The sequence below is a fragment of the Molothrus aeneus genome, chromosome 16 (assembly GCF_037042795.1).
Source record: "Molothrus aeneus isolate 106 chromosome 16, BPBGC_Maene_1.0, whole genome shotgun sequence".
In the NCBI taxonomy this organism is placed as follows: Eukaryota; Metazoa; Chordata; class Aves; order Passeriformes; family Icteridae; genus Molothrus; species Molothrus aeneus.
In genome coordinates, this window is record NC_089661.1 from 15,263,388 (window position 1) to 15,288,296 (window position 24,909).

The window sequence follows — 24,909 nt, forward strand, 5'->3', positions numbered from 1 at the left end:
TGGTTCTGTTCAATGGCAGAGTTATTAAATGGTTTAGAATAAATGAAAAAAATCTCCTGGCAGCGGCGGGGCCTCGCGCGTGTGCCCTGGCAGCTGCACAGAGCCTCTGCTGTGCCTCTGCTCCATCCCCTGGAGCTGCTCCAGCCTGCTCGGCCTCGGGGGCTCCACATGGCACAGGAAAAACCCTCAGACAATATTGGGGTTGGGCTGGGTTCCTTTGTGGATCCTCTGTTTATTCCTGAGAGCCAGTTGTGGAGAAGGGGACGTGCTGCCGGTTCCCAGCTGTTTGTGCAGGGCTGTCCCAGAGGGATAAACCATCCCAGGGCTTGATCTGGACCTGCTGGTGCCTGGGGGGTGCTGTGGCTGTGGGGGACTCCCAGCTCCTGCTGCTCCCACCCTGGGGCTGTGGGATTGCTGGTGGGGAATGGAAACTGGGGGGGCAGAGGTGCCCCTGCTGCTGATTCCAGTGTGAACCCCCAGGCCGGAGGGGGCCAAGGCTTCCAGACACACCTGACTTGCAAAAGAGGTTCCAAAGAGCTCCTTTTAACCATTCCCTGGGTGCTCTCAGCCCTGATGGAGTGGCATCACTTTTGTGTTGTTCATTCCTGCCCTCCAGGCTGGGGGAATGGGGGGGATGATGTACCCAGCACTATAAAAGTGCTCAGGGTGTAAGTGAAGGTCTGTTCTGAGCTGGTTTTGTCTCCCAGTCCTTTGCTCTGTCTCTGGATATGGAGATTTTACAGGCACTGTTGGTGGGAGACTCCAGGCTGGGATATGGGAGAGCAAAAATTAAACTTGCAATCAGTAGAGGCTTTCTGCAGATCCACAGGTCTCTATAAATAAGGAATTGAACCTCAAGCTGTTGACATAATTCTTTCTGGCAAGTTCCATATTGTAATTTAATTTAATTTCATTACATTTTGCCTGGACTCCTGAATGTTTTGGTTCCATTGCTGTGCACGTTCAGACCACATCCAGACCTGGAGCTGGATTTTGTTGGCTCAGTGTCTCTCTTTTCCCACTAAAGCTCTGCAGGAGTTTGTTTCCAGGTACAATAAGCTGGTGTGGGATGTTTGTTTAGTGGTGAGCCTGTGAAAGCCAAATTTTAGTTGTTTTATGAGCACTGGGAAGGGGAGAAAGACAATTCCCTGCAGGTGCCAGTGCTGTGAAAGTGTGAGAGGCTGCTCAGTGGGCAGAGAATTCGGAATGGTTGGGGTTGGAAGGGGCAGGTCAATTAATCCACGCCTGCCATGGCAGGGACACTTCCACCATCCCAGGCTGCTCCCAGCCCTGTCCAGCCTGGCCTTGGGCACTGCCAGGGACCCAGGGGCAGCCCCAGCTGCTCTGGGCACCCTGTGCCAGGGCTGCCCACCCTGCCAGGGAACAATTCCCAATATCCCATCCAGCCCTGCCCTCTGGCACTGGGAGCCATTCCCTGGGTCCTGTCCCTCCATCCTTGTCCCCAGTCCCTCTGCAGCTCTCCTGGAGCCTCTTTAGGTTCTGGCAGGGCTCTGAGCTCTCCCTGGAGCCTTCCCCTCTCCAGGCTGTACAGTTTGGGCTGCCTGGCTGGGCTTCTTTCCCTTGGCAGGGTCTCCAGCCTGGCACTGAGCTGTCCCAGGGATGCTTGAGGAAGGAGCAGCAGTGCCTGGGTCTCTCCATCCCCATCTGCTGGGAGGGGGGTCGCTGCCTGCCCAGGCAGAGCCTGCCCTGCTGCTCCTGGGCCGTTCTGTGCTTAACCCCTCCGATGGAATTACAGGGAATAATCCCCTTAAAGCCCCCAGCAGCACAAAGGGTGCAGGGAGGGCTGATCCCCCTGCTCCAGCCTTGCCAGGCTGAGCTCCCAGCACCCCTGGGGCCGTGGCCCTGGCACCTGGCTGAGCTGGCACTGCCTGGGCTGTGCCAGGCAATTCCATTGCGCTGCTGCTGTGCCCTGGGCGAGGGCTCCAGGGGCTCTGCCCAACCCCTGGCAGCTCCTGCCCCGTGGGGCTCCTTCCCGCCGCTCCAGCAGCCCCTCACGGGCAGCCAGAGGCCATCCCAGGTAAATCAGTTCGCTCTGGCTCTTCATGGTTAGCAGGATTTCATTAAGACAGGCCCTAATTAGCTGTAAGCGGGTGAGTGCCGGCTTTGCCTGGAAGAGTTCCCTGCCCCTGCCTGGCAGCTGGGCTGAGCCAGGGGGATGTGAGACCCTGGTTGGTGCTGGGGTGTGGGGATGAAGTCCCCTGGGAGGGGCTGATGGGTTGTGCTGGGCCCCCACATCCCTCATTGGGTTTTTTTCTGGGGGCTCTGTGTCCCCCTTGCCACAGGCAGGGATGGCAGCGTGCCCAGAGCCCCAGGACTGGCCCTGGCACCCCCTTCAGCCCAGGTTTATCAGCAGGAGCAGCTGGCCCTGGCTCTGGGGTTATCTCCGAGATCCTCCCTGCCCCAGGAACCTCTGTGTGCTCTGCCCAGGGCTCAGGGGCCACCCCAGCCCTTATCTGCCCTGCCCTGTTCAGCTGGAGATAAGCTCAGCTCCCTGCCAAGGGGCATCCCTTGTCTTTAGGGAGCTTGGGTTAAGAAATGTCATTTTTGGAGCTTTGCAGAGGAGCCCTGGTGGTCCCTGATGATCCCTTCAGGTCCTGGCTTGATCCTGGGACCTGATCAAATGGGATCACTGGGGTTGAGCCTGGGTTGAGCCCGAGTGTCCCAGCAGTGCTGTGGGTGCAGCTGGTGCCAGCATTGTGCAATGGGGGCACTGACAGCAGGGCTGAGTGGTGGCTGGGGAGGTCAAGGGGAGCCCCAGCAGCAGGGGAGGCTCTGGGTGCTGTGCCCAGCCCAGCAGATCCCGTGCAGGAGCTGTGATTTGGGGGTTTTTGGGACAGGGGAGCAGCTCAGTGTGGAGCTGAGGGCTGGGGCCCAGGCCCCTCACCCCCCTGCTGCTGTCTGGAAAAGGAGGGCACCCCTGGCTCTTGGATTGCAGGGCTTCTGAACACAAAAGGCCCCTCTCACACTGGGTGACCCCAGGGGGGTGCCCTGAGCTGGCTTTGCTCTTGCACAAGGAATGCAGAGGATGTTTGGAGCCCTCCCCCTGCCCCATTTCCTCCAGCCAGCTGGGCTGCCCGGCCAAGACAAATATTGGGAGTAAACTCTTGAACTTCCCTGGGCCCAGCACTCACAGAGCAGCGCCTGTTCTGGGGCAGGGGCCGGGCTGGGGGTGCAGATGGGTCCCCCTGCCCAGTGCACCCCTCGCTGCCAGGGGGGCAGAGCAGGAGCAAAAGCAGCCCCAAAGGGACAGAGGATGGCCTGTGCCTCCCTTCCCACCCTGCCTGTGCCTTGCTGGGCTCTGCCAGGCTGAGAGCAGCACCATGGCCTCTTCCTCTGGGGTCTGGGGCCTTTGTGGAGGGGGACCAGGATTTGTGTCCTTGCTGGCCTGTGGTGCAGAACAGTTTTCCCCATTCTGTATGAGATGCCTGACTCACAGCTGGTTTTCTGCAGGGTTTTGCACCCTATCCCCGAAAATCAGGCTTCAGGGGCAGGGCTTGGTGGGTTTGAGCAGTGGGTGCTGGCCCTGGTGGGGTTTGCTGTGTGCTGACCCCAGTCCCACAGCCCTGGCATGGGGAAAAGCAGCAGGACCGAGCCTGAGCAGCCTCAGTCCTTGGGAAAAACCTTTCCTTTCCCAAAACCTCCCTGTCCCGGGGTGTTCTGGGGGTGGGAGGTGCTCCCTGCAGTATCCCAGAGCCCCCTCCAGCTCCTGGGGTTTTCCTGGGAGCCCTCAGTGCTGTGGGAGCACAGAGCTGCAGGACTGGATTCCTGCTCTGACCCCAGGGCACTGAAGGACAGGAATGGGGCCAGTCTCCACCAGTGTTTGGTGATTGCTCAAGGCCTGGCCTCCAAAAGCAGCTGGGGAGGCCAAAGGGGGCTGGGCAGAGCCTGGAGGTGCCTGGTTCCAGCACAGACCTGGGTGAAAACAGGGCTGGGCTGGGCTGGGAGCTGTGCCTGGCTCTGCCCTGTGCAGGGGGCTCTGGTTTGGGGTGTGCCATTGGGGTGACAGTGCTCTGTTTTGGGGTGTCACAGAGGGGTGGCACTGCTCTGGTTTGGGGTGTCACAGGGTGGGACAGGAGCTCTGGTTTGGGGTGTCACAGAGGGGGTGGCATTGCTCTGTTTGGGGTGTGCCATTGGGGATGGCAGTGCTCTGTTTGGGGTGTGCCATTGGGGTGGCACTGCTCTGGTTTGGGGTGTCACAGATGGGGACAGGAGCTCTGGTTTGGGGTGTCACAGAGGGGTGGCACTGCTCTGTTTGGGGTGTCACAGATGGGGACAGGAGCTCTGGTTTGGGGTGTCACAGAGGGGTGGCACTGCTCTGGGGTGTGGCATTGGGGATGGCAGTGCTCTGTTTAGGGTGTCACAGGGTGGGACAGGAGCTCTGGTTTGGGGTGTCACAGAGGGGGTGGCATTGCTCTGTTTGGGGTGTGCCATTGGGGTGGCACTGCTCTGTTTGGGGTGTGCCATTGGGGTGACAGTGCTCTGTTTTGGGGTGTCACAGAGGGGGTGGCACTGCTCTGTTTGGGGTGTGCCATTGGGGATGGCAGTGCTCTGTTTGGGGTGTGCCATTGGGGTGGCACTGCTCTGTTTGGGGTGTGCCATTGGGGATGGCACTGCTCTGTTTAGGGTGTCACAGGGTGGGACAGGAGCTCTGTGCTGCAGCACAGCCCCTGTGGAAGGAGGGAGGGAGGGAGGGAGGGAACGCTGTGGGATTGGGCAATTTCATTCCCAGCATCTTTTTGCCTTCCCATTGTGAGAGCAACCCCTCCTCTGGCCTGGGGGTTCATGCTGAGCGTGGGAAGGAGTTTTTCCCCTGCTCCAGCAGCTCCAGCCCTGCTCACTGACCAAGGATTTATTAATAATAAATCCAAGGATTTATTCCCATTTGCTCTTTTCCCTCCCACCCAGCAGAAAACAGATTCCAGTGGATCTGCTGAGATCCCTTTCAATCCAGAGTGGAGATTCCACGTTTCTCCTCTTGGACAAAGCCCAGCCTGCCAGGCCCCACATTTCTGCCCCACATCAGCCTGGAGCTGATCCCCGTGGAGCAGAGGAGCTCTGTGGTGCCCTGGCTGTGTGTTCCCTTGGCAGAGCCTGCTGGAAAAGCTCTCTCTGTCCATGCAAACACGTGCACGTGGCGCTTTCTGCCTCCTCCATCCTCCCTCCCTCCCTCCCTGGGCTGGCCCAGCTGCTCCCTGCTCCAGCCAAGCCTCTTCTGCTGCTGCTGCTGCTGCTGCTGCTGCTGCTGGCTCCAGCCCTGCCCAGGGGACAGCGTGGGTGCTCTGCTGCCTCAGCCTGCTCCAGCACCAGCACAGAGGGGAAAAGCTGCTGCTTCCCACAGCTGGAGGCTGAGAAACTCCCTGGCAGCTGTGGGGCTGCAGGGACAGGGGACAGATCCACCCCTGCTGGGGGATCAACTCCATCCCTGCTGCACCCTCTGGGGCTGGGCAGGGACAGGGACAGCTCCATCCCTGCTGGGGGATCAGCTGCACCCTGTGGGGCTGCAGGGACAGGGGACAGATCCACCCCTGCTGGGGGATCAGATCCATCCCTGCTGCACCCTCTGGGGCTGTGCCCATCAGGGACCCTCACTGGGGCTGTGCCCATCAGGGACCCTCACTGGGGCTGTGCCCATGGGGACAGGAGGTGCCAGGCAGGAGTGGCCCTGCTGAGAGGCCCCTTTGTGCCCAGGGATTTCCCCAAAGCTGCGGGGATGTCGCAGAGGGGCAAATCCGGGCTTAGCCCGTGCCCGGGGGGCACTGAGGGGGAGGCTGAGCTGGGATTGCTTGGGCTGGAGGTTTCCTGGAGTGGAGCCCTGTGGGGGCTGGCAGGGAAGGGCTTTCCCCAGTGCTGGGCTGGCAGTGGTGCCATGGCACAGCCTGGCAGCGCTGCCACCTGCCCACCCTCCACGTCCTTCCTGCTCCTGTTTTCTCCTGCCTGGCACTTCCTTGGGGTGCCAGGGCTCTGGCAGGGTGCTGGCACAGCTCTGCATCCCACAGCACCTTGGCTGGAGGGCACAGGGAGCTGCAAACCTCTTCTTACTGCTGCTCTGGTGGCACGGGACGGTGAAGGGCCTCATTAACGTCTTGTGATGACTTTTGCACCACCCTGGCACCCCCACTGTGCCCTCAGCTGTGCCCAAAAAGGCTGCAGGGCTCAGGGGAAGTGTCCCTGGGGCCAGCAGGACCCGGCTGAGGCTGGTGCCCACTGTGGGCATCATCCTTCCCCTCCATGCAGGGAGCTGTGCTGTGAGTCTGAGTTTTCCATGGCATGGCTCATCCGGCTCCTCCTCCTCTTCCTCCTCCTCCTCCCCCTCTCAGGGACTGCCTGAAAAATCAGAGAAATCCCAGGAATACCCAAATTATCAGGAATTATCCCAGGAATATCCAAATTTTACCAGGAATTATCCCAGGAATATCCAAATTATCAGGAATTATCCCAGGAATTATCCCAGGAATATCCAAATTTTACCAGGAATTATCCCAGGAATATCCAAATTGCCAGGAATTATCCCAGGAATACCCAGATTGCCCTATCAGCTGCAGCCTGGCCGTGGATCCTGCTGAGGAGCCCAGGCTGGATGTGTTCCATTGCTAATTGGAGTCACTCCCTGCCATCCTCACCCGCTGACTTTGTGCTGCCTGCTGGCTCAGGAAGTGTGGGATGCATCCAGAGGGAGGGAGGGAGGGAGGGATGGATGCATCCAGAGGGCACTGGCTGTGTGCTGGTGCAGCCCCCCAGGTTGGCAGGAGGGAATGAACCCTTGGGCAGGAGGAGAAAATGGGAATGAACCCTTGGGCAGGAGCAGAAAATGGGAATGAACCCTTGGGCAGGAGGAGAAAATGGGAATGAACCCTTGGGCAGGAGGAGAAAATGGGAATGAACCCTTGGGCAGGAGGAGAAAATGGGAATGAACCCTTGGGCAGGAGGAGAAAATGGGAATAAACCCTTGGGCAGGAGGAGAAAATGGGAATGAACCCTTGGGCAGGAGGAGAAAATGGGAATGAACCCTTGGGCAGGAGCAGAAAATGGGAATGAACCCTTGGGCAGGAGGAGAAAATGGGAATGAACCCTTGGGCAGGAGGAGAAAATGGGAATGAACCCTTGGGCTGCTGGGGGAGCAGCACAAGCCTCAGTGCCTGCTGCCCTGAAAATAAACCCCTGCTTTTTTATTTTTTGTTGTACCTGCCTTTTTAGTGCTTCTGGAGCAATTGAAACAATTGGAGTAATTTGAATAATGCAGGGGATTTCAGTGAGGTGCAGCAGCCCAGTGCTGGGGTGGGCAGGTGAGGGTGGCACAGGTGACACCAGGTGAGCCCAGTTTGTGCTGTCACCACCAGGAGCCTGCAGCTCTCCTCCTGGGGACACTGAAGGCGACCCTGCTGATTTTAGGGTGATCTCAGCCTCTCCCAAAAGCCTTTTGGTGGCAGCTGAGCCACCCCTGAGCTCCTTTTCTGCGGGGCAGAGATGGGCACGGGCAGCCCCTGGGAGCTCCTGGGCTTTGTCCTGCTGGGATGTGAACGTGGGAGCTGTTGGGAAGGGGGAGATGCCCTGAGGGCCTCTGGGCTGCTCCTCTGTGCTGGGGGAGTGCTGGCAGGTTTTCCTCTTCTGACCATTGGTGTCAGAGCTGAAACACCTCCTGCGAACGGGGTGGGTGGAAATTACAGCTGTGGCTGCATGGAAATGGGAGCAGCCTGTTTGCTGCTCCTGCCCAGGGATTTGTTCCCATTTTCTGCTCCTATCCAGGGATTCATTCCCATTTTCTGCTCCTGCCCAAGGGTTCATTCCCATTTTCTGCTCCTACCCAGGGATTTGTTCCTGTTTGCTGCTCCTGCCCAAGGGTTTATTGCCATTTTCTGCTCCTGCCCAAGGATTCATTCCCATTTTCTGCTCCTGCCCAAGGATTCATTCCCATTTTCTGCTCCTGCCCAAGGATTCATTCCTGGCTGGTGCAAGCCCTCTGCCTGGGGGTGTCTCTGGATGCTGGAGCTGCCCAGTCCCAGCTCTGCAGGAAGGGAAGGAACATCTGCTGCTGTTTGGTGGGGCTGGCGTCCCAGCAGCCCTGTCTCCCCTCCCCCTCTGTTATTTATAGCATTTCACCAAACATCTGGAATTTGAGCCCGCTCAGACTGACTCCAGACTGGGGAGGGGAGCGGGGGAGAGTGTGCAGGAGGGAGGGAGGGAGGGAGGGAACGAGCCCTGAGCCCTCCCAGCAGGGCAGGAGTGATGGAATGAGCCCTGAGCTCTCCCAGTAGGGCAGGATGGAGGGATGGAATCAGCCCCGAGCCCTCCCAGCAGGGATGGAGGGATGGAATGAGCCCTGAACTCTCCCATCAAGGCAGGAGGGATGGAATGAGCCCTGAACTCTCCCAGCAGGGATGGATGGATGGAGGGATGGATGGATGGATGGATGGATGGATGGATGGATGGATGGATGGATGGATGGATGGATGGATGATGGATGGATGGATGGATGGATGGATGGATGGATGGATGGATGGATGGATGGATGGATGGAACGAGCCCCAAGCCCTCCCAGCAGGGATGGATGGAGGGATGGAGGGATGGATGGAGGGATGGATGGATGATGGATGGATGATGGAGGGATGGATGGATGGATGGATGGATGGATGGATGGAGTGAGCCCTGAGCCCTCCCAGGAGGGATGGATGGATGGATGATGGATGGAGGGATGGATGGATGATGGATGGATGGATGATGGATGGATGGATGGATGGATGGATGGATGGATGGATGGATGGATGGATGGATGGATGGAACGAGCCCCAAGCCCTCCCAGCAGTGTGCAGGGGCCTGCCTGCAGCATCCCATCCTGGATCTGAGGCCCAGCCAGGCCTTGGGAAGCCCCCAGAGCATCCTGGCTGTGCTTTGGCAGCCCTGGGGATGGGGGAGAGCTGCCCTGTCCTCTCCCCACAGCGCCGCCCTGGGGCTGCTCTGCCTCCCCCAGCCTCAGTCCCTCTCTCTGCGTGGGTTTGAGGCTCCTTGGGTGTTTGCTGTCCCCTCTGGGGTCATTCCTGGGGAAGGGGAGGGAGCCCAGCCCTGCTGAGCAGGGGGAGAATGGAGGCAGCAATCCTGCTCCAGCCATGGCACCGTCCCAAAGCTCCTGCTCCCCTTGGCCAGGGCTGTGGGCACTGCTGGCACCACTGGGGGCTCCTGCTTCTCCAGCTTTCCTCATCCCTGCAGTGAGGAGGACAGCGGGGTTTCACCCCTCCCCTTCCCACAGTGGTGACAAAAACCTGCTTAAAGTAAAGCACATCCCTAAATCCTGCACAGGCAGCAGCCTTTGAGCTTCCAACAGGCCTGTGGTGATAGCAGTGGCAATGAAAGCTCACCTCAGCTCCCAGCATGACCAGTCCTGCCGAGGGAGGGTGCCCCTGGCAGGGGGGGTAAATGGGTCCCTTGTTCTGGTGCTTCTGGGCCCTTTTCCTGTGCTGGTTTCTCCCCTTCCTTGGCTCTTTCCAGGCTCCCAGTGCTGCCCCTCCCTCCTCTGCCTGCTGGGGCTTGGGTTGGGGTCAGGCTCCTTCATTCCTGCCCCCCAGCCCTGGGGCTGGCTGTGCATCCCCTGCCCTGCACCCCCCAGTGCTGCTGCCTGCACTGCAGAATATCCAAAGGGCAGGGGATGGAGAAGTCCCAGCCGGAGGTGGGGATGCACAGCAGGGCTCTGAGCAGTGCTCTCTGTCCCCTCAGGACATGCCCAGGTGTCCCCCAGCCCTGGTGGGTTCAGCAGCTGAGGTTTGTTCTGGAGGGAGCAAAGGAGCCATTTTCTGACCAAAACCACAGGAAAAGGAGAGGAAACACCATGGCTGCTGGCTGAAAGTATGTCAACAATGTAAATTAGGCAGGAGTGCTCCTGCCTGGGTTTTCTCCAGCCCTGCCAAGCAGGGATGGAAAGGTTTGACCTGTCCTGGGTGATCCTGGAGTGCATCCAGGTGCTGGGGTGTGACCGTGTTCACAGGGCTCTGAGGGAGGAGACGAGGATCTGACTCCATGCTTCAGAAGGCTGATTTATTATTTTATCATATATATTATATCAAAACTATACCAAAAGAATAGAAGAAAAGATTTCATCAGAAGGCTGGCTAAGAATAAAATAGAAAAAATGATAACAAAGGTTTGTGGCTCAGACAGAGAGTCTGAGCCAGCTGGGCTGTGATTGGCCATGAATTAGAAACAACCACATGAGCCCAATCCCAGATGCACCTGTTGCATTCCACAGCAGCAGATAACCATTGTTTGCATTTCTACCTGAGGCCTCTCAGCTTCTCAGGAGAAAAAACCCTAAAGAAAGGATTTCTCATAAAAGATTCTGTGACACTGCAGTTCCCAGCAGGAGCCTCTGGGCAGAGCCCCTGGGGTGGGCAGGGGGCCAGGCTGGTGCTGGGAGCAGGGGGAGGGGGTCCCAGGCAGGACTGAGCTGATAAGGAGCCCTGATCCCGGTGATTATTGTGGCACACCCAGGGGATGAGCTGGGTGCAGCTCCAGCAAATCCCACTGCGGGCAGGAGCAGGGCTGGAGCTGCTGCTGCCACCGGGGCCACCCCAGGGCCACCCCAGGGCCACCCCGGGGCCACCCTGCCCTGCCAGCCTGGCTGGGTGCCCCTCAGCAGGGAGGAGGTCGGGGGTGACATCGTGGCCAAGGCACTGCAGGAGCCAGCAGGACCCAGGGTGATGGTACCAGCCTGGCCTTGGCCTCTAGAGTAGCTCTGTGTGTGTCTGTGTCCCCCTCTTCCTCCTCCTCTTCCTCCTCCTCCTCTCCTGGAGGACCCAGGGGAGCTGCTGTCCACGCTGGCTCTGGTGTGGAGTATTTTTTTTTAATTCCTTTATTAGGAATAAAGCCCTAAACCGTGGCTTTCAAGGCATTTTAGCCCTTTGTGGGGCTGGGGGCAGTCTGGGACCTCAGTCCTGGGACCTGGCCACCACCAGTGTGGGGACACAGGCCATGGGTGTGGAGAGACCATGGATGGTCCTGCAGCTTTCTGGGCTGGCTCTGAAATGTCCCTTTTGTCCCTGTCCCTGCTCAGGGTCAGGCTGGGGGGCTGTGAAGGTGCAGGTTGCTGTTGTGAGTCCTTTGGGACAGTGGTGACCCTGGGCTGTGGGGAGCAGGGGACACCCCCGTGCTGGGCTCAGGGCTGGGTCACAGTGGCACAGGAGGGTCCCTGGCACCGCTGCTGAGCTGGCCAGGGGTTTTTGTAGGGCCAGGTGGGCTCGGTTGGATGGCAGAGCTTGGGGGATGCTCTGCTGCCCCTCAAAGCCAGGAGGGGAGTTTGGCTCCCTTTGCTGCTCCTGGGAGTGGATTCTGCTCTCCTGGAGGCTGCCACGTGCTAATTAATGGTGTGGAACCCCCTCGTTAATCAGGGCTGGGGACATTTGTGACTCCAGCCCCCAGATGGGAACAGCCCTGGTCACTGCAGGGGTGGCACAGAGCCAGGGCTGGGGCACCCAGGGGCCAAGGTGACCCCAGGTGAGCACAGGTGAGCCCCTGAGGGACCCCAGTTCCCATCAGCAGCGCTGGGAACTCCAAGGGGAAATAAAAAATCAGATGCTGCAAAGAGTTGCCATGAGATTGTGAGAGCTGGCAACACCCAATCAGGTTTTTTTTAAAATTTTTTTCTGAAAATGTTTCATTGTTATTTAATGTCTTGTTTGTGCATTTTTAAATGGAGCAGCTTGAGCTGAGCTTCCGAAACCTTTTCCTTGGGAAATGCAGCAGCTTTGCCCCAGGCTGCAGCTCCTGGGCTGGGCTGTGAGTGCACTTCATCATCCAGGCAGGATTTACCTGCACAGACATTGCTGGGCATGGCACAGGCAGGGATGGAGTGTGCCCTGCTTAATGCACCCACTGGAAGTGCCTGGATTCCTGGGGAGAAAAAAAAAACCTTCATTTTGCAGGGTTTTTTTTTTGGCAAAATCTTCATTTAGCAGGGTTTTTTGGGGTTTTTTTTTTGGTTGGGTTTTTTTTTTTCTGTGGGGTTTTTTGGGGGGGTATTTTTTTGGGGTTTTTGGGGGTTTTTTGGGGTTTTTTGGGTTTTTTTTTGGGTTTTTTGGGGGTTTTTTGATTTTTTTGGTGTTTGTTTGGTTTTTGTTTGGGTTTTTTTTTTGGTTGTCTTTTTTGGGGGGGTTGGGGGTTTTTTGGGTTTTTTTGGGTTTTTTTGGGGTTTTTTTGGGGTTTTTTTTGGGTTTTTTTTTGGGCTTTTTTGTCTTGTTTTTTGTTTTTGTTTTTTTTTTTTTTTTTTTTTTTTTTTGGTGTGTGGGCAATTTTTGGCTTTCTGAGACAGGAAAAAATGGAGCTGAGCTTTGCTGCTTTGCGTCCGTAACTCGATCCTTCGCATGCAGCGCTGGCCGTGAGAGGGGAGCAGCCTCCCCCGGAGCCCTTCTGGGCAGGATCCCGGGAAGCCCCGACCATAACGCTGCTCTTCCAGGGAAACTCGCGTTTCACAGGGGCCGCATCCCCCCGGGAGCTGGGGAAACATCTTCCCACAACGCAGCCAGGGAAAGAAACGGGGCAGAAGGAGAATAGAGAGGAGCTGGCAGGAGAGGCAGCAGCTCCAGAGCTGGGGTGTGAGCAGGGGCTCAGCTCTGCCTGATCCCAGAGAGGGGCTTTGCAGAGCTCAGCTCCAAAAGCTGTTTTTGCCAGCAGCCAAGGATTGCCTTAGCTGGGAGGTTTAAGAGCCCGGCAAAAGCCCTGGATCATCTCTGCAGGGGGATAAGCAGTTTTCCCCGAGGGTTTCTGCCCAGAACAGATGCTGAATTGGGATTATTTTTTTATATGTATGTATTTAAAAATAAATGTCTTGGATTCGTTACAGTTAAGGGCCTTAAACTGAAGATTTTTGCAGTGGAAGCAGCACAAGCCCACGCAGGACGTGGCACGAATCAGCAGCTCCCAGCCAGGGGATCCTGCAGTGGAGCTTTTCCCTCTGGGGTTTATTCAGTGAGTAATTTGATTTCACTGCTGATCCCTGGAGGAGGAGGAGGAGGGACTGACCCTGCCAGGGTGTCCCCAAGGGATCCCCACGCTGGGACAGCACCTCCAGCCCAGATTTTTGGGTGATTCTCAGTGGTTTCTCTGTGTTGTCACACTGCTGCAGGAGCTCTGACCCTGTAGGGATGGAGCAGGAGGAAAATGGCTTTAGAAGGTCCTTTTTGAACCCGAATAGGTGATGCCAGGTGGATTTTGGTGATCCCAGCTGCACTTTGGTGACCCCAGAGGCGCTCCCCTTGTCCTGCACACAGAGCCCCGTGTGTCCTTTAAGGTCACTGCAGTTGAATCATTTCCTGTTTTCCTCAGAGCCCGAAGAGCTTGGAGGCAGGCTGGAAATGTTTGCAGATAGGGTGAACTGCCTGCTCTGGGGCCATGGGAAAAGTGCAGCAGGGCTAAAGGTGCACGGGAGGGGATGGGGCTGCAGGGCTGCCCTGGTGTGAGCAGGTAGAGGAGGGCCTTGGAGCCCTGTCCTGGCTGGGGCTGTCACTGATATGATCATTATTCCCCTTTATGAACCCATCTGGGTTCGAGATACCAACACCACCAGCTGGTTTTTAATAAAGAACTCATTTGCTGAGGGAATCTCTGTAAAATTCAGGAGCAGTTTTGCGTGTGCCTCCATGCCTGTGATGGGCACTGCTGGTGGTGACTCTTGTGTGAGCAGTTTTTGAGGAATTTGGTGGGTAAGGTGAGCAGTTTTTGAGGAATTTGGTGGGTAAGGTGCCCCTTCTGTGCCAGGGGAAAGACTCAATCCTGAGTGATGGGCTCTGGGGAATTCTGCTTGAACAGAATTGGAGATTGGACTTGCATGACCCTCAGTGGTTCCTTCCCTCCTGAGCCATCCTGGGTGTGCAGGCTGGTCATTTTGCATCCCTGATTCTCCCTGGACGCTGGGGTTGGGCTGCTCAGGCTGGTGCTGAGCCCTGATCCACACCTGTCCCCCCTGGGCATTGCAGCCACAGCCAGGATTGCCCAGAGCAGCTGGGGCTGCCCCTGCACCCCTGGCAATGCCCCAGGCCAGGCTGGGCAGGGCTGGGAGCAGCCTGGGACAGTGGGAGCTGTCCCTGCCATGGCAGGGGACTGGAACAAGGGGATCTTTAAGGTCCCTTCCACCCCATCTGGAATTCTATGCAAACTCCATCCCCAGCACAGGGACCCCTGGTAGATCACTCTGTGTGACCCCACTCTGTTCTCCTCTGTAAAATCCCTCCTTGAGGGAAGTTGGGAGGTTTGGAGTTTCATGGTGCCTTTCAGCCAGGGGGGAAAGGAGGAGGAAATTGCTGCCTGGATTTTTAATTTGGTGGGAAAGGCTGTGAGAGATTCCCCTGTGAATGTGATCCCAGGCAAATCCTCTCCGTGGGCAGGCAGGGAGCAGTGCTGCTCCTGCTGAGGGAAGGTTAAAACTCATCCAGGGGCGATGTTTCCCCTAAAGCCTGGGTGAGGATGAGCGCCCTGGATCTCCGAGGTGCCTTTGGCAGGGATGTGATGCTGTACCACAAGCTGGAGCTGCCTGGCACAAGGGCAGCTGCTGGGAATGTGGTGGCTCCTGAAGACCTGCAGAAAACCAGGAGTTGTTGCTCCCTGGCTGCCCTGAGGAGCCATAAAGCATTTTCCATGGCACGAGGGGAAGCACTGAGCTCCTCCTGTGCCCCTGTGCTGTTCATCCTGCCCAGCTCAGCCTTCCCCAGCTGCAGGGAGCTCTTGGATGTTTGGGTTCATCCCCTCCCAGCAAGGAGGGACTGGGATGATGGCGCCAGTGGGTGATGCTGGTGTCACTGAGACCAAGGGAGTGGCCCTGCCTTAAATACCTGACTGAGGTTAATCCCAGGTCTGGGTGGGCCTGGCCAGAGCACAGCTGGGCCTCGGTTCCTCCCTGCCCAGGGGGGTCCCAGCCTATGGGTGGATGAATCTGAGCCACTCCTGCTGAAGGAAATGCATTTTTTTGTTTTGTTTTCATTTTTCTGGAGTGCTTTTGGACAATTGGGTTTCGAAAATAGACTCAATGAGAGGAAATCCATTTGTTAAGCTGTCCCCAGGCTGAGGACGGGGGGCAGATACGGCGCTTCCTCGGGGCTCTATTTACAGTCACATCTGCCTGGAGCCACCCCAAAACCATCCATTAACCATCCATTAACCCCCGGGCCTCGTCTCCCCCACCCTCTCCTCCATGAAGCAGGACCTGAACGGCCAGAAGGAGCTGTGCCCACGCCTGTGCCACCTGAAGAAAGGCCCCAATGGCTACGGCTTCAACCTGCACAGCGAGAAGTCGCGGCCGGGGCAGTTCATCCGCTCCGTGGATCCCGACTCGCCCGCAGCCAGGGCAGGCCTGCGGCCCCAGGATCGCCTGGTGGAGGTAACAACGAGGGCTCAGCAGCAGGGTGGGACCCTGGGCAAGCTGGGACAGCCCCCAGCCCATCACCTTCCCCGCCCGATCCCCCTGTGGTGCTGTAATTGGAGGGCCAGGGTTGGCACGGCTGCTCCGGCTCTGTGCTCGCTCCTCTCCTCCAAGTGGGCATTTGGGAGCTCTGGGTGGGATTACAGAGTAGAAACTTGGAGTCTGGAAAAGCCCTCCAAGACCGCTGAGTCCTGCCATTGCCCCAGCACTGCCAAGGCCACCCGTGTCCCCAGGGTGCTGTGCTGGCTCTGGCTGGCACCAGGGAGGGTCAGGCAGGTGACTGTGGGCACAAGGCCAGGCTGGTGCTGCCCAGCTGAGCTGATGCCCTGCCAGGGAGTGCTTGGAAACATAGGGGAAGAGGCTTTGCAGAGATTTTAAGACACAAAATTATGGAAGTTGGGGGGGGAAGTGTTCTTGGAAGCATCTTGCTGGTTACCATGTGCTGGACAGCGCTTTTTGCCCAAGATGGGGCTGGGAGTTGCCCTCTCTTTGGTTCATGTGTTGTGTTGTTCCTGGAGAAGGAGGTGCCCCCATCCAGAGCTGCCTGTCTGGGCAGACACAGCAGCCATCACCCCTTTCCCTGTGGGAGCACATGGATATTCCCTGCTGGGCAGTTCCCCAGGAGGCTGAACCCCAAAACCACCCACAGGGACCGAGCTGTGGCCTCGCTGCCGGCTCAGAGCAGGAATGGATTAGCACCCCTGGAAGAGAGTGAGCTGGGATAATCTGAGAGCAGAGCTCTCTCCTGCTTTCCAGCCCCATGAGGAATTAGTCCCCAGGCAGTGGGAGCTGTGCCTGTCCCCAGCAGCTCAAAGTTTAATGCTGGGAGCAGCGTGGGGCCAGGCCGGGCGCGGGGCACGGGTGGCACTGCCGGGCTGGTGTCACATCCAGGGGTCCTGTTATTTATTGATGGGCTTGGCCCAGGGCCTGGCACGCACAAAGCAGCTCGGGGTGAGCTGGTGAGCTCAGGAACCTGATCCCCTCCCTGCCTGCTCTTTGGGGCTGGGATAAATATTTGATGTCCACAGGCCTGTGCCAGGGTGGGGGCAGAGCAGCCCTGGCATGGATTGGGGTGAGCTGGAGTGGCAGGACAGGGATGGAGCAGGGCTGTGAGCTGGCAGCTGAGGCTGGCAGCACCTGGGATGAGGGGCAGAGCCTGGAAGGGTTGGAAGGGGTTTCTCCTCAGCCCAGCCCTTGCAGCTGTGCCCTGAGGAGCAGGGGAGCCTCCTTCCCTGCAGAGGGGATCCCAGAGTGAGGAGCCCAGGCTCTGCTCGTCTCTTTGGATGAGGAGGAGCTCTGGGTCGTGCCGAGGCTGTCGGGCCCCTCCCGGTGGGACAAAGGGTGATTCATTCACCGCACAATGTCCTGAGTCACCATTGTCCCCTCCTGCAGGAACAATCGGGCTCGAGTTCCCTGGAGGTCCTGGCTCGCACGCAGGGCAGGGCAGGGCAGGGAGGGATGAATCCCTGCCCCGGGCACAGGGACTCGCCCATCAGGGGCACAAGAATCTCAGGTTTCCCTCGCAGAGGGATGGAGGATGGCACAGTGATGCCCCAGGAACACGGGGGTGCACCCAGCCCCCTGTGCCCACGGGGAGCCTGAGATCTGGGGCACATCCAAGGGGAAGGCTGGGCTTGGCAGCACCAGAGAGGGCAGGCAGAGGGTTTTGGGGGGAGCATGGGGTGTGTGGTTGCCCATGGATGTGTTTGGGATGCAGCCAGAGGTGTGAGGTAACACAGAGGATGCTCTGGGGGGGTTAGGAGAGGGGAGAGGAAAAAGCCTGTAGCCTTCCTGTCATCCCAAAGGAATAAAGAAAGGAAAGAGCCATCCCTTAGGGAAGGAGGGGCTCTGGGAGGCTGGGTTTGGGCTGTGATGCTGTCCCTGTGCAGGTGAACGGGATAAACGTGGAGGGGCTGCGGCACTCGGAGGTCGTGTCCCACATCAAGGCCAGGGAGAGCGAGGCCAGGCTGCTGGTGGTGGACCCCGAGACAGACGAGTACTTCAAGAAGCTGGGGGTGACCCCCACGGAGGAGCACAGCAAAGGTGAGGCCTTCCTTTGCCAGGGTGACTCAGGGCTGGGGTCCCGGGAGCCAGGCACAGTCACGTTTCCCTCCTGCCTCATCCCTCAGTGGTTTCCTGAGCACCACCCAGCTATTTATAAATACTGAGAATACACCCTCCCCCAGCCAAAAAACGCTTTGTTGCTTTTACCCGGTGAATAATTAACTCTGGAACTCGCTGCCACCCGGGCGCTGAGGTGTGCTGGGCTTTGGGATACTGGAGCACGGATACTTGCATGTATATACCCAGCAAAAACTGACAGTAAGGTTAGCACTAAGTCTTTTGTCCTTGGCTGTGTGTGGCAGCCATCTTGACATCTCCAGTGTCATGCTTTTGATAAGCTACAAGAACGTGAAATTTGGTGGGTGGGTGGTTGGGTGATGATTTCTCATCATCACTGGGGGGACCCTTCAAAGCCAGGTTGGACAGGGCTGCTCCAGTGGAAGGTGTCCCTGCCCATGGTGGGACTGGGTGAGCTTTAAGCTCCCTTCCAGCCCCAGTCACTCCACGATTCTGTGATGCCCTGGTTGCTCTTTGCTCCAGCCAGGGAGCCCGTGGGCACTGCAGAGTCCCCGTGCAGAGGGAAGGGCTCCACGCGGGCTGATCGGGGCACGGCTGGGGCAGGAATTGTTCTCCTGGCTGCTGGAACCTGGCAGGGAAAGCTGCTCATCCCCTGCCCAGCCTGCCCTGCTCCAGCCTGGCTGTGCCCTGCTCAATGGGCAGCTCTGTGTTCCCAGCACAGCTGCTCCTTATCTGGCTCCCGGGATGCTCAATGGGCAGATTTGTCCCCAGAAATGGGTCAGGCACTGCTGGGGAGCCACAGGGTGTCAGATGCTGCAGGAGGAGCAGGGGCTGGCTGCTGGCACTGCCACAAAGGAGCCCTTGTTCCAGGAGGGGACTGGGGAGGGAGCCTGGGGGCTCCAGGCCCTGCATTCGCAAGGAGCAGAGTTTGGCACCTGCCAGGTAGCAAAGGGCTCTGGTAAATTCTGCTGTTTGCTGGGTGAGAGGAAATAATAATAATAATAATAATAATAATAATAATAATAATAATAATAATAATAATAATAATTGTCCTCTTGAACTGACCTGCTTTGACCTCAGACTGACACTTCCCAAGCCCTGCAGCTCACCCTGAGCACCTCAGCCTTTAACCAAATGAGTGGCTTTTAGATGAAGTATTTCCAGATATGGCTCATGTGGTTTTGAAGTCCAGTCCCACTTTTCTATTCCTTGTCATCTGAAGCTTTTCGTTTCAATAATTTAAAATTCAGCTACTTATGATACCAGAGACATAATCATCACTTCTGTGTGAGCTGACTCTTCTGATGCTCATTGCTCAGAGCTTATCCTGCTCTAAACATGAGTCCAGCATTCACTGCAATAAAATATTTATTTATAATATATCTGCAATAAAATATTTTTACTGCAATAAAATATTTATATTTATAATATATCCGTGGATCCCAAAGCCACACAGAGGTTTTTGCACCAGCACACTCTCAAAATCACACTTTAGGTTTATTTTTCTGCTTTGCCCCAGAAATTCCTGCAGTCTGCAGTGATGCAGCCCCCAAGCAGTCCCTTGGGAAAGCATCCATGCTTGACATGATTCAGTTATTAATCCTGTCCCAATTAACACATCTGTTAGTCTGGGACAGTGACACAGTAATGCCTGGGGCAATGACTTGATCGTGGTGACTGGCAGCTTAAATGCAGAAAATTTGCCATTGTGTGGGCTATTGTTAGAATAAATCATTGGAAGTGAGCAAAAAAAAAATTAAATTCCAGAGTGCCTGGAGAGGGGGTTGTGTGGCAGACACTGCTGTGACAACACCATGATGGAGATTTTGATGAAGATTTTTGAGTTGACTTTTAAGATTTTTGATTAAAGAATTTATGAAAAAAAAAAACTAATGGTAAAAAAAAAAAAGAAAAAAGGGCGAGATAGTGGCTCTAGAAGGAGATTACTTGGTCCTCCTCCTGTCAGGTGTTTTCCTCTGATCAAAAGGGTGCAGTGGAGTGAATTCAGGGGATGTGGCTCTAGAGGGGCACGGGGAGAGGGGAGAGGCTTTGTGTGGGCTGGGAAAGAGCAGAAGGGGAAGGGGCAGGGTGAGCTGGTGGGGTGGGAGCAGCAGGAAGGGCTGGTGGGTGCCGGCTGGTGCTGCTGAGGCTGCAGTCCCAGCTGAGGGGGCTCACTGTGTGCTCTGTGTTGGTTTGCTGTGTCCAGGTGTGCCACCCCAGCCCATGACAAATGGATCTGCACAGACCCAGGTGAGTCCTCCCCTGCCCCAGAGAGGCTGCAAGGGCTGGAGTGAGCAGGAGGGACCAGGGGCTGTCCCTGCCTCCCTCCTGGCCAGCTGAGCCTGGATGCTCGGGTCCCCAGGGCTCATTCAGCTCTGCTTTACTGCTGCCTGCTTTTAATTGCTGCCTGGTTTAATTGCTGCCTGCTTTTAATTACTGCCCACTACAGCTTTCACTCAGGGGTTGAACCAGGCCGGTTTCAGCCCCATTTGATGCCAGGCAGAGAGGAGCAGGTGCAGTGTCCCAGTTCTGCTGGGGCTGGGGGCGTCTGTGGGATCCCAGGGGCTCCCCTGTGTGCAGGGACCCCTCAGCAGCAGCACCCCCTCCCTGCAGGCTCCATTCCATCCCTGGGGGTTATTGTGTCTGTCTGACTCTGCCTGGCACACACCACACTGACATTTTCCTTTCCTCCAGCTGAACGGGGGATCCACATCTTCATCTCACAGCGACCTGCAGAGCCCTGGCAAGGAATCCGAGGTAAAAACCCCAAAAAAACACCTCCTGTCCCCTCCACAGCCTGCTGTGGTGCAGTCCTGCCCCACGGTGCTGTGCAGTGAGGAGGTTTCAGTTTATCTCCCAAGCTTGGGAGATAATTGTACCCACCCAGCAACCAAAACCCAGAGTTTCCTCTCATTCCTTGCACTGGGGGGGGTTCACTGGCAGCTCCTTGGGCAGTGATTCCTGCTTGGATAGTTTGGGAGGTGAAGGGATGTCTGCAGGGTTTGGGATCTGAGGTGTAATTACACTGATGAGCTACAGCAAGGCTGGGAACCCATAAGGAACAGAACTGTGAGGCTCAAGAGCTGCTGGCAGGACAAAAGCCAGAATTTGCTTTATGTAATATTTTTAATTTATAATTTTTTTTGTTTGTTTGTTTGGAGCACAGTGAATTTATCAGAGTGTTTAAAGGAGGGGAGGAGTTGGTTTTGGTGGCAGGCTGGGCTGAAGGGGTTTCTGTGGTGTGGCTCAGCACTGAAAGGGGCAAAACTTGTTGGGCAAGGTGAAGTGGCAACCAAAAGTCAACACAAGGCATAGATTGGCGTTCTCAGGCGTTAATAATTCAGCAGGTTTTTTTCCTCTTAAAATAAGAAGCGAGGATTTGCAAAGCGCACAAAAATTTATCTTTAGCACAAGGTTCTGCTGTAAATAGAGCAGAGTCTCCATGCTGTGCCCTGTGGGGTCTCTGCCATGCTGTGCCCTGCCCCAGGAGCCTTGGGAGCAGCAATGTGCCAGCCCCAGGTGTGCTCAGGTGGCCTCTCTGAGCACCCAGAGCCTCTCGGGCAGCAGCTGTGCCAAGCGCCTGCAATCTGCCCCTTTCCCTGTGAGCCCTGAATAATGCATGTCCTGATGCAATGGTCTGCCCTGGGAGATGCAGGCTGTGCCCTGTGCTCTGGGGAGCCTTGTGTGCCCCCCTGAGCCACCCTTGGGCTGCTGCAGGGGCACTGCACCACCTGAGGGGCTGTGGGCACTGCAGTGCCATGGCAAATCCTGGGGGTTTGCAGTCTGGGGATGCCCTGAGGGGCTGTGGGCACTGCAGTGCTGTGGCATGGGGTGATCCTGGGGGTTTGCAGTCTGGGGATGCCCTGAGGGGCTGTGGGCACTGCAGTGCTGTGGCATGGGGTGATCCTGGGGGTTTGCAGTCTGGGGATGCCCCGAGGGGCTGTGGGCACTGTGGCATGGGGCACAGCTGGTGATCCTGGGGGTTTGCAGCCTCTCTGCGATGCCCTGAGGGGCTGTGGGCACTGCAGTGCTGTGGCATGGGGTGATCCTGGGGGGCTTTGCAGCCTCTCTGCGATGCCCCGAGGGGCCATGGGCACTGCAGTGCCTGGCAGTGCTGGCAGCTCTGTCCCTCCCAGGACGGTGACACGGACAAGAAGGACCCGTTTGAGGAGAGTGGGCTGAGCCTGAGCCCCACGGCGGCCGAGGCCAAGGAGAAGGTGAGGGCCAAGCGTGTGAAGAAGCGAGCGCCGCAGATGGACTGGAACAAGAAACGGGAGATTTTCAGCAATTTCTGAGCCCTGCTGGCCGCTCCCCTCCCGCCCAGCTCGGACCTTTCTGAGGTGCCTACGCCCTGTCCTTCGGTGTCCACGTGAGATGCTTTGTGCTCTGCTCTTCACTGGTTGCTTTTACAAAAGGCGTATTTTAAAGCCCTTTTTATTTTTATTTTTTATTATTATTGTTGTTGTTATTATTATTATTATTATTGTTACTCACCAGCGATTCTCATAAGAAAAATGTGACCAAAGCTCCTTTTCTTGCTTGCTCTGAGCCTGGCTCCGGCTGCCTGCCGTCCCTGTTCCTATGAGAAAGGACTGGAAGAATTTTAACTCTTCTTTCTTACCTGCAGCATTTAGGCTTCTGTTACTTCTTTTTTTTTTTACTTTTTATGTGGGGTGTTTTGGCTTTGCTGGTGTCCCAGGCTGAGCCCTGTGGGATGCTCAGTGCCCCTGTGGAAGCATCTCATGGCTCATGGTGGGGGTGCCAGGAACCCCCTCCCCAGCTCCCCAGCATGGGAAAATGGACTGTGGCTGGAAATTGTTCGTTGGCTTTGCTGTTGAAGCAAAAATATTTGTTTTGTTGGGTTGGTTTTTTTTTGTTGTTGTTTTTTAATGAAGTCCCATGTGTTTCCAGTTAGTTTAGGAACCTCCCCCTCACCAGCAGCTCCTGCCCAGGCAGTAAAAGCCCATTTTTCACCCCAAGCAGCTCTGCAGAGGGGAGAGGGTGGGGTTTAAAACCAAACCCCAGACCCTGAGAACACAGCTCTCCTCGCCTGCGGCCGTGGATGTGGCAGGGGAAGGAGGAGCAGGGCCAGCCCTGCCCCACGGAGCACGAAGATGAGAAAACCACGAGATGCTACAAAACCCCTTTGGACAGGCCTGGCAGTGGGGCTGAGCCCACACCTGCTGCCAGGAGGGAGCCCAGGGATGCAGCTCCAACTGAGGCTCAGCCCTGGGGAGTGGGGCTGCTGCAGGTCCCCCTGGGCTGGCTTTGGTGTCCCCAGCCCGGCAGTGTCACCGTGTGGAGGACATGCATCCTGCACAGGCCATCCTCCAAAGGCCATCCTCCAAAGCCCTGGGGCTGCAGGTGGAGCAGGCTGTGCTGTGATGGAGTGGGCAGCGCCCCTGGCCTCCTCCAAAGCCCACTCTGGGCATTCAGAGCGTACCTAAAGCACTACAGATCAGTCCTTTAAGCTCTTTATTGTTGCCTCTGGCGGTGTGGGTGAGGGTGACTCAGCTGAGCTGCAGCTCCCAGGGAGCAGAGCTGGGTTAGCAGGGCCGGGGCTGCCCCACTGCCTGCCCTGCCCCAGCAGGATCCCAGCCCTGCTCTGGGAAGGGGCTGGGAGCACAGAGCCCCTTTTCCCAGCTGGGGGCAGGCAGCAGTGACCAGCAGCCCGTGGATGAGGGGTGAACAGAGCTGGGGCTGTGCCCTGCCTCCCCCAGCCCCTCTGGGATGGAGCCCTTGGCTGGGCAGCGTGCTGTGGGTGTGGGAGCAGCTCTGCACGCATTTCCTAAGGAATCTCCAAATCGTGGAGCTAAAAGGTGCCTTATGCCATCCTCTGCTCTCCTCAGCAGCGGGCTGGGGCTCAGCACTGCGTGTTTGGCCCCCCTGGGCAGCAGCTGGTGCCCGTGGCCTTGTGCTGCTGGTAGGAGAGTGTGGAGAGCCTCAGGGGTGAAGGAGATGAGTTCTCTTTATGAAAGTTATCTTTTAGGATTGTCGGTGGGCTGAACAGGTTGAAAATAATGACTTTGGAGAGGAGCTGGTGCAGGTGTTTGGCTGTGGGTGACGAGACAGGACATGGGGGTGAGGGGGATGTGGAGAGGCTGCCTTCCCTCGGGGCTCTGCCATTAACAAGACACCTCTTCCCCATCCCACTTCAAGCTACCTGCTCTCCTTCTGCCCCCCCCCCCCCAAAATACTGTTTTCTCTCTCTGGGTAATGTTTGGAAGGAGCCCTTCTTCCCCATGCTGTGCCCACATTGCCAAACCCCGGCAGCGCCCGGGCTGTGCAGGGCAGAGCAGCCCCAGGACACCCTGGTGCACAGCAGAGAGCACAGACCTGGTGTCAACGCCCCATTCCTCATCCCAGACTGCTGGTCGAGGTGGGGGGGAAGGAAAAAAAAAAACCTTGTGTAGTGTTGAATGTAGATCAAAAGAAATCAGGTGTGCAAATCCGTGTTGGTAAGATTGCAAATCTTAATTTGTTAGTCCAAGGAAACTGCTCCTGGTTGAAGCATTACTGCATTCCTGACATCTTGTTGTAGCTCAGTAGTAATTATTCAGTTCCTGTACATTTAACTTGGAAAACAAAAATCAATAAAGCCCAAGGCTGGCAGCAGCATTGCAAACCCGTATGTACACTGTAATGTCAGTAATAAACTTGGTTTGCCATGTACCCAGCACTTATCTGCTCCTTCCTCAGCTGCTCAGGGAGCCCAGAGCGGAACTGCAGCCCTCCAGCACATTGTAAACTTTGCTTCCTCTTCAGAGAGGAGCTGGAATTACGCCTTTGAAGCTCCACAATGAAGTCAGCACTGCCCTTTCTTTGAAGAACAAAACGCAGGGGTGGTGCTGTCCCTGCCAGCTCCCGGGGACACAGCCCAGCTCCCGTGGCTCTGTAACCCTTGTGGCACACACAGAGTGGCACTGGCTCAGCTCCTGGCCCTGCTGTGCATCACCCACGCCCTGTGCTGCTGCCAGGACCCAGGGATTGCTCATCCAGGCAGGGATTCCTCTGCTCCTGGCTTGGGAAGGCTTCAGCTGCACCTTGGGATCACCAAGGCTGGAAAAGATCTCCAGGATCATCAAGTCCAACCTGTGCCTCATCCCTACCTTGTCCCCATCCCCAGAGCTCTGAGTGCCACATCCAGGCCTTCCCTGGACACCTCCAGGGATGGGAGCTCCACCACCTGCCTGGGCAGCCCCTGCCAGTGTTTAACAACCTTTCCCATGAAGGAATTCCTGCTGCTGTCCACCCTGGATGTCCCCTGGCCCAGCTCCTGTCCTGGTGGCAGCACAGCTGGTTCTAGGGCAGGGCAGGGCAGGTTGCCATGGTTCAGCCCTGCTCAGGTCACCCACGTTCTCCTCCCCTCAGCCAGTGTCACACAAACGCCAGCAAACCTCGTGGGTGCAAAA

The 24,909-nt window shown here is 56.9% G+C and overlaps 1 protein-coding gene across 2 annotated transcripts in view; it reads left to right on the forward strand.

Annotated features, from left to right (window-relative positions):
• The window catches only part of NHERF2 (NHERF family PDZ scaffold protein 2), a 35,787-nt gene extending 11,618 nt beyond the window's left edge, over window positions 1-24,169 (forward strand). Inside the window, exons 3-7 of one of the 2 annotated variants that reach the window (XM_066560631.1) lie at window positions 15,194-15,373; window positions 17,305-17,458; window positions 19,704-19,747; window positions 20,192-20,254; window positions 21,634-24,169. In XM_066560631.1, coding sequence (XP_066416728.1) covers window positions 15,194-15,373; window positions 17,305-17,458; window positions 19,704-19,747; window positions 20,192-20,254; window positions 21,634-21,792 — 600 coding nt within the window. In that variant the 3' untranslated portion in view covers window positions 21,793-24,169. The remainder of the gene's footprint in view (window positions 1-15,193; window positions 15,374-17,304; window positions 17,459-19,703; window positions 19,748-20,191; window positions 20,255-21,633) is intronic. The other variant, XM_066560632.1, reaches the window with a different exon arrangement.
• Window positions 24,170-24,909: the final 740 nt, after the last annotated feature.